The 9,066-nt window shown below is 52.8% G+C and overlaps 1 protein-coding gene across 1 annotated transcript; it reads left to right on the forward strand.

Annotated features, from left to right (window-relative positions):
* Positions 1–3,880: 3,880 nt before the first annotated feature.
* LOC120530608 (cytotoxic T-lymphocyte protein 4-like) lies at positions 3,881–7,483 on the forward strand. Its single transcript, XM_039755029.1, has 4 exons — positions 3,881–3,932; positions 4,762–5,109; positions 5,461–5,573; positions 7,022–7,483. Exons 1-4 carry the CDS (start codon positions 3,881–3,883, stop codon positions 7,112–7,114), a joined length of 606 nt encoding a protein of 201 aa, XP_039610963.1. The 3' UTR covers positions 7,115–7,483.
* The last annotated feature ends 1,583 nt before the right edge of the window (positions 7,484–9,066 follow it).

The raw sequence follows: 9,066 nt of genomic DNA on the forward strand, positions 1-9,066 counted from the left end.
TCACGTTTTGTATCTTTTAGTTCATTGTCTGCTGAATCCCCCCAGCCCCCCAATGCTGCTGCCCACCCCCTGCCTTTACAATGAGTGCCTCAGACCCTCAATGAGGTGTCAGTCCCACTCATTGTTTGATTCTCTTTTTGGGATTGTGGATTTTGACCTGTGTGTGTGTGCCCCCCTGTGATGGGCTGGCACCTGCCTAGGTGGTGGTCCTGCCTTGTGCCCGATGCTTGCTGGGATGGTCCCAGCTGCCCAATGACCTCGTTTTATTCATTCAGAACTTTCTTCTCTCATCTTGACATCCGTTGTTCTCATTTTTTGCTACTAAACCCGTTCCTGAATTGGTGAGCTTTGCCCACGGGGGTTTGCCCGTCCGCTTTCCAGGTGAATTTGGGCCTCGGCTCCTGGCGGCTGCTCCTCGATTTTGGGTGCAGGGAAGCTGGTCTGGGGCAGGTGAGCCCACAAGCATTTGGGTGCAGGCGGGTCTGATTCTCGCTTTGTCTGAATTTCTGCCCAACACATGAATGCTGCACTGGACATGTGGGCACCACACACTTCAGTTCACCTTCAGGTTGGCGCTGTGTGTGTGTGTGTTGCCCTCACCAGATGGTGGCTTGAAGAGCTGCATGGACTTTAGTCTCAGAAAATGCAGCTGAGAGGCACGGGCATCATGAACATCTGGAGATGACGTCACACACTGCAGATACCTTCAGATAACCTCTGGCCTGGCAAGACAGGGAGTGTGGCACAGAGTGCCAGTCAGGCATGCTTACATGACTTGCCCCCAGATCTCTGCGATTCACATGGCGTGCCAGATTGGTGGGCCACTGAGACAATTAAAAAAGGAGGATTTGTCAATCTGGAGGTCATCCAGAGCCACCACAGTGTCACAATGGGGGGTCAGGCTCTTTAGGGTGGCTTGGAGCCCCCAGTTCTATTCATTTAGTGCCTTTAAAAGATGGCAAAGCTTTAGAAAAACCAACAGATGGCACCCCCTTTGTGTGACACCCACTCCTGTCTGGTCCGCAGGTCTTTAGTGATGGCCGTCTATGAAAGGCGCTATATAGGGCGTCGACCGGTGCTGGGCTGTGCGTGTGTGTGCCAGCGCCCCTCACAGTCTGTGCCCCTCACAGTCCGCGCCCTGCACGTTTCCCCCAGTTGCCTAACTGACACAAATCTATTTTGACGATTCTGCAAGAACCCGAAAACCACAAAGTTGTGTATTTTGTAAGTCGCGGAAACGGCTCACCAGATTAGGAACTGCTAAGCACAAAAGAAAATAAGTGAGCCTGAGATAAATACGCTGTCATCATCAAAGCCACCACCGCCACCACGCCAGGCCCCGATTTGTCACATCGCATCACATTGCATCAGTGTGACCCCCAAAAAACAAAACGACAGAAAGAAATGGCAGGTACAAGTCAGGAGGCACACAGGGTGGCATCTACTCAAGTGACAGCAGAGGGAGGGCAGTTGGCTGACCGACATTGCCAAAGAAATGCAAGTCCCCAGACACTGCTGGCATTGACACTGCCGTGTGCCACCTTCTGACTGCCCGCAGAGTCTGGCAGCAGCTGGCATTTCAAAGGATTGAAACTGAGAGGCCAGGCCAATGTACTTGACTGACACTGTGGCACCAGCACCTACAAATGCAGAGCCATCAGGACCAGAACATGGCATGAAGTAAATGAACGTCACCACACTGACAACGTGGGGTCAGCTGGGCATTTGAGGGTCCTCATACTGGGCACAGTGGAGTCCCTTTGGGATTTGCAATGCTGCCACCTGCTGGTATTAAAGCTGAGCTCAATGGGGACTTTTGGGTCCAACATGAGGTCACTTGTCCTTTAGGCCCCTGAATCACGGGGGGAGGACACCTCTGGACTCTCGACAGGACAGGCTTTGGGGGGTCTCTCCATGTTAAGAGTTCTCTCCCTAGACTGCCCCTTGTTGGAGCAGGAGACCCTGCGAGAGGGACGGCCATCTCTCTGACCACAGTGGACCTGGTGGGGTGCCCATTGTCCACCCTTTCAGCTCGATTGTCAGAAGGTCTTCTCCAAGAGTCCACTGTGAGACCCATCCACACAATTGAAGTGCCGATTATATTGGGACCCCTTTAGGGACCCTCTATAGTGTTCACACCTTCATAGCTTCCAGTGGGAGGTCCCATCAGACCCCTTTAGTATTCCTCTGTAGTGCAAATGGTGGGACCCTCTTTGAGAGATTCCACCTTCCAGACTCTTTGTGTTGGTTTTACATTCTGAGGGACCCTCCCATAGTGACTGGAGTGGGGTCCTGTTTGACAGACCCTATGTTGTGTATGGCGCCTTTCTGTTGCCATCACTGCTAGAGGACAAGCAGAGAGCCAATCAGCATGAAGGGACAGCCGTGTGACTTGCAGTTTGGTCCCTTGTGCCTCTCCGGTGCCCAACACTGGACTCTGGCCAGCGGGTAAAGGCTGTGTGCAGTTTGCCCACTTCTGTCCTCACTTGTTGATAGAGCGGACCGAGCTGAAGGGTCCTCCCCAGATGCCACCCACTGGTTACAAGTGACTTGCTTTGTAGTTTTTAGGTTCCGTTTAGGACCCCCTTATGGTGCCCTTGGTGAGGCCCCTTCTGTCAGAGGGCAGGGGGACCCTACAGATTTGTGGTGTAATTGACAGCAGGGGTCTTTTATGGAACTCAGTAGGATCACATAAGGGACCTTTGTAGTGCCCACCATTGAGCCCTGTCCGGGGTCCACAGGCTGACTGTAGTTTGACCACACCTGTGCCACCCACTGATGGCGGGGGCCGAGCCGAAGTGTCCTGTGCGGACTCCACCCACCGTTAACCTCTCAGTTACTTGTTGGTACTTAGGTTCCCTTTAGGGTCTTTTCTAGTGCCCGTCATTGGAGCCTGCCCAGGTGGTCTAGTGTCTGCCCAATGTCTTTTCTGCTCTACCACTCTGGGTCCACCATATTGTCCTGTCCAGGGTCTACACACCTTTCTAGTGCCCACCTCGGAATCCTGTCTGGGGTCCAGAGGCTGATCATTAGGGTGGTCCCGGCCACAGTGTTCTCCCTGGACTCTATTTATGGCTGAATTGTGTTTTGGTTTGTTTTAGCGTCACCTTTCTAGTGCCCACCATTGGAGTATGCCCAGGTGGTCCACTTTGTTATTTGACCTTTTGCTCTCACACAGGAGCGCCAGCCTTGGGGTCCTGTCCAGATCTGCCCACCAGGTATGGGTGAACTGTCGGTGGGATTTCAGTTCCCTTTTCTGAGCCCCCTTACGGTGCTTTGGTGAGACTGCAGGGGGTCCATGTACAGATTTGGGGGGTCTCTTGTGGATTGTCACTTTAGGGCCCTTTCTAGTGCCCACCCTGTTAAGACGATGATGACGGTCACTGTGGTCCTCGTCTCAGCACCCCTCGAATGACAAGCACGACACAAATGGAGGCCCCCGGCTCGACTCTTCATCATTTTGTCAGAATCGCACGCTCAGGGCTTTCTATTTTCACATATTTTAAATTCTTTCTATTGAAAAACAGAAAACGGAAAACTGATGAGATTGTGAAAACCAGAATGACAAATGTGAATGAGATGAGCTCAGCTCCGCTCGGCGCAAACCTCGAAATCTCCATGCAGCACGGGTTAGGGTTACTGCGCGGCTCCGCTGCGCGGCACTCATTTCTCGCCGTCGGCATTTTCCATGTGGTTAGCAGAGCAGGGCTCGGGCCGAGTCGTTCGCGGCTCCTTATTCTAAACCTAAAAAGCATTACTGGCATGGCGCACGTTTCCTCTCACATCCTAAACCACACATGATGTCACGCATGAAGATTTCCAAAACACGCTCGACTCATATAAGGCCCTGGTGGTGGCGGCGCCGGCTCACATCAGCAGCATGGCACTCACCCGTCTGGCACTCGTCTCTGTGTTGCTCTGCAGGGCGGCCGGTAAGTGGCTCGACAGTGGGGGGGGGGGTCGTCAAAATGATGAAGAAGACGATGATGAGGATCAAGACTGGGCTGGGGGCACACAGAGTGGCATAGGGGTTTGGGGGGCAACTCTGAATATGAACAAAATGAGGATGAGGAAGATCAAGACTAGGCTGGGGCAATGGGGGCACACAAAGTGGCATAGGGGTGTGGGGGGCAACTCTGAATATGAACATAATGAAGATGAGGAAGATCAAGACTAGGCTGGGGGGCAATGGGGGCACACAGAGTGGCTTAGCAGCTGAGGCACCAAACCGCAGGGTCCATGCGAGCCTCTGACCCTCAGTGAGTCACATCAACAGTTGTGGACTGGGGGAGGAGGGACAATGACTTGGGAAAGGCGCTATATACCATAAAGGTGCTCTCTGGGGTCATTAGAAGGGCCAGGGTGAGCTTCAGCTGGCATCATGGCATTCACCCTGCCAGACTTCAAAGGCGTTACACGGGCTGATGCTTATTTCTCTCAAGTGTTGATGGTGGTGACCACTTTGGCCTCAGCTGAGCCAAGCTGTGGTGTCCCCAAGGAGCCCTGGTGACGGTCAGCTGGCAGTCCTCGGTGAGGATGTGGCTTCGCGGTGCTCTTTGTCACAAACCACAGGTGCTTGGTTGGCTTTCTCTGCTGATGGCTGACGTTTCCATAAGGAAGCCACAGAATCCAACAAAGAGCTTTTGTGAGACGAGACGTGCCAGCCTCCCTGCCATAAGGCACTATATAGCGTAGGCACATTAAGCCAGTGAGCCGGAGGGTGGGCTCATCCACCCCTGATGTTTTCTCTCTGTCTTTCAGCCCTCCATATCTACCAGCCTTACCGTGTGAATGCCAACAGTGATGGACTGGCACAGCTGGCATGCAGCTTTAACCACACAGGGAGAGGGCAGGAGTTGCGGGTCACCCTGCTCCGAGGCCTGGCAGGCAAAGATGTCGTCTGCAAGTCCTCTTTCCAGTTGCCCAACACCAGCCTTGAGAGTGACGAGCCACTCAGCTGCCAAGGGAATGCGAGTGCCAACAGACTGGACCTGACCGTGCCTGGCCTGAGCGGCGCAGACACAGACTTCTACCGGTGCAAGGTGGAGATCTTGTACCCGCCTCCATACCGCTTAGGCCTGGGCAGCGGGACCCTCATCTACGTGGCTGGTAAGGATGGTGAACCTCTTATGCCAACTTCTTATGTTGCCAGGCTTGTATCTCGAAAGCAGATACATAGGGAGCTTCTTGTAGAGAGCAGGCGCCCAGCAGTGGAACTTGTGTCCACCTACGCCAAGCCACTCTTCCGCTCGCCTTTCATCGCGGGCGCGGAGTTCCAAAACAAAGCAGCAGAGTGAGAGTCACGTGACCCCGGTGACGTGTCTACCAGCGAATCAAACGCTTCTTTTGAACTCCACCGAGAAAACCCCTTCTTGCGGTTTCTGAGGCAGCCTGGCACCTCTCCTATGCCCGCCTCCCACCTGCCAGCTAACACTGCTGTTCTGCTTCTTCTGTTTTCAGAGAGACCACCGTGTCCAGCCAAGGAGCACAGCATGGACTGGGTCTTCATGGCTGTGCCGGTGACTGTGGTGGTGTGCACCGTCATCGTCATCATCAGCATCCTGGTCTACAGGGTAAGTAGACCATCATTTTGGGTTCTCAGACCACCAAGCATGGCAAATACAGGAGAAGAGCTGGGCATGTGGGCACTTCATGTACAGGCCGGGGAGACCTGCAGGTGGCACTAGAGTCGCGTAAACTCTCAGAGTGGGCATTATGAAGAAACTGCAGAGAGATCAGTAGGTGGCGCTAGAGACTCCTTCAGTTTGGGGTCTGTCAACACTGCAGTTAAAGAGCCAGCTGACTGTAGGGGGCACTAGAACTGGGGGGCTTATAAGCATGTAGTACCAGAGGAGAAGAGCAGGTGGCGCCAGGGATACACACACACACACACACTGGGGCTTACAGAGGAGCACAAAACAGTCGGCAGCACTAAAACATGCACACCCATCAGTGGGGTACTTGCAGGTGGCACTAGAGTGCTGCATACACAGACGCTTATAAACAGAACCTTAAGTGTGGGACTCAAGGTGGCGCTACAGCTAAGCAGACAGTCACTTCAGTGTGGGGCTTGAAGAGGCAACGTATATAGAAAGTGGAGACGCCTGCAGGGGGCGCTACAGGCGTATGGAGAGGACCCGTCACCATGGGCTGTAGGGGGCGCTAGAACTGCACTCCCAAATGTGGGGTTTAAAAATGTGTAGAACCCGCCGAGAACTGCACACGCGCACACACACACACATAAGGCTTCAGAATGCGGCTTACAGAAACACAAACCATTTGTGGGGTACCTGCAGGTGGCGCTAGAGCTAAGCAAACGTGGGGCTAATTAAACAGATCGCACCAGAACCTTAAGTGTGGGGCTGGCAGATATGAAGAACCAGTTGGGACTCAAAGTGGCACTAGAACATGCACACCCTTCAGTGGGGGAACTGCAGGTGGCACTAGAGTGCTGCATACACAGGGGGCTTGTACAGTCAGTGGGCTGTAGGTGGCACTACAGCTGTGCACACGGGTGTTTGAGTGTGGGGGCTTCTAAACATGTAGTACATGATGAGTCCTGCAGGTGGCACTAAAGTCAATGACACAAGAACCTTCGGCATTGGGCCTATAGAGACGTGATGATGATGAAGACCCCTACACAGTGCCACCAGAAGACGAGTTGTAGAGCCAGATACCCACACACACACTCGCTTCAATGTGCACTTGAGTCCCCGATGGTTGGCATGCGGCCGCAGAGCAGGCTGTGGGTGACAATCAGATTACACAGCTCCCTGTCCTGCTCCCAGGATCTGTGCCCAGCTGGGTGGTCACCTCTGAAGCCTCCGGCCCACTCACTGTGGGATAGGGGGGTCTGTTGTTTATAGCGGCTGCCCCCCACAGTGCCACAGAGGTCCTGATGGTGTCCCACTTGAGCAGACCCGTTTGCTTGTGCAGTTCTGCGCCTGGGCGCTATATAAGAACAGGGAGTGACCAATGGTGGCTAACGACTAACTGTGCCCCTCTTCTCTATGCCTTGCAGACCCTCAACCGGAAGGCAAACTCCGAGTACGTGGATACGGCGCCGGTGATTCCAGAGAAGATGAAGACAAACAGTCGCTATGTGATGTTTTGATGTCCTCTTTGGTGACGGAGCTGTGCCCGCTGCCACCACCTCACACACGCACATGTAGGCACACACACACACGCACACTCACAAGCAGGCACTGACCTGCTCCAGCAGATGGCGGGCGCTGCAGGTTTGGCAGCGTCATCCTTTGTCTGGCGTTGTCTTAGGCGATGGTTAAATTTTCTGTGAAAAGCAGCAGTTGCCTAAGTGGGCATTTAGAAATATCATTTTGATATGCAGAAGACATGTGACATTCAAAGAGTGCTCAATGGCAGGAGAGCTGGCAGGCATGGCAATGCCCACCTGCCTGCTCAGACATCCTGCTTCATGTTGTACATACAATGTGTAGTAATAAAAGACTGTGGTCAACACAAACTGGCGTCCCTCTGTTCATTTCATGCCACCGAGGTGACACACATGGAGTGGGCATCGGGGGCACTGGGCTTAGAGATCTGCTGGGTGGGGGAGGGCTTATCCTCTCTGTCTGTAGGAGAGCTGTGACTGCGCCAGGCCAGCAAGAGCCAAGGGATGTGTAGATGGCACTTTGAGAACCTGGCTCACCGGTTAGCTGTGATGCGGTGCCCGTTCATGACAGGACATGTGCCAATGAGGAGACACCAAACACCTTACTGTCCACATCTTTTCATATGTTTGGAAATCCACACAAGCCCAAGGAGAACAAACATGGAGAACATGACTGGGAATTAAGGCAGAGATGCCCGCTGCACCACCCTGCCATCCTAAAGATGTCTGTGATTGTACTGCCTGTAAAGCCACGTCATTACAAGTGGCCCAATATAAAATGAAGCCTGTGCTTCTGTAGTAACCCCAGAGCTGGGACTGAGAAAAACGGCAGGAGGAGACCCCCACCCTCCTCTGGTGAGCCCACCCTGGTCTTTTTGTGTTTCCACTACGACTCCACGACTCCATAGTTTGTTCCATGATTCTCACAACTGTTTCGGGGGGCTGTCAGGCTTCAGTCTTAAATGCACTTCCCCTTAGTCTCCACTAGGGGTCCTCGAGCCCTTGAATTGCTATCAAAAAGCACTTTGTGGGCTCAGCATTGTGGCCTTATGGTGTCCCTATTGTCACGTGTATGGAGGCCAGTGACACCCTTGCTGGCACGTGCTGATCAACATGTCACTGCTGATTGGTGAAGGATATGAAAGGCACTATATAACTGGAAGATACTGTAGGTAGATGTGAAAGGTGCTATATAATATATAAAGGGCTATACCACCTGAAATAAATGATGGCATTGCCCTCTAGTGTCTGAACTCCGGCATTGATGGTGACCCTAACAACATCGCCCCCTGGTGGATTGAGGCAGTAATCACTTTTTAGGGTCCTTCCTGTCCTGTGAACCCTGACATTCTTACTTCCTTGTGCTCATAAATGTGCAACATGCTGCCACTTTACTTAAAGCCTCTGAAAATTGGGAAGACTGAGAAGGGGTCCTGAAACAGACTGGGGGGGTGTGTGTGTGTCGTAGTGGGGGGGCACAATGTGTCACTTGAAGATTAGACACGTGAGAGCCTCGGTTCACCACGACATGATGGAGGGTCCTCACTCGGCCGTCTCTGCTCAGACTGTGGCGCTTCACCCTAACTAACCCTCAGTCCCACCATGCACCCGGCTGGTCTACGCCCCCTGCAGTGCCACTTTGTGTTTTGAGTGCCTCATGCCAGGCTTGACTGCGTTTTTGCTTAATTTAAATATTGTTTTGTATGTTGTGTGATTGGGTGGGTTTCCTTTGTTCTTATTTTATTTATTGTGTATTATTTTGTATGTTATTTATATATTGAATTATCTTTTCACGCCTCGCCTCCTGCCCTTAATATGCCTGGCAGGAGGGGCACTCAGGCATTGACCCCCTTGGCTTGTGTTTCTCTGGGACTCCCTTCTGGATTTTTCGACCCTCTTGATTTCGTTTCGACTCCGATTACACGATTGTGGAC

This window comes from Polypterus senegalus, chromosome 6, assembly GCF_016835505.1.
Source record: "Polypterus senegalus isolate Bchr_013 chromosome 6, ASM1683550v1, whole genome shotgun sequence".
NCBI classification, from domain to species: domain Eukaryota; kingdom Metazoa; phylum Chordata; class Cladistia; order Polypteriformes; family Polypteridae; genus Polypterus; species Polypterus senegalus.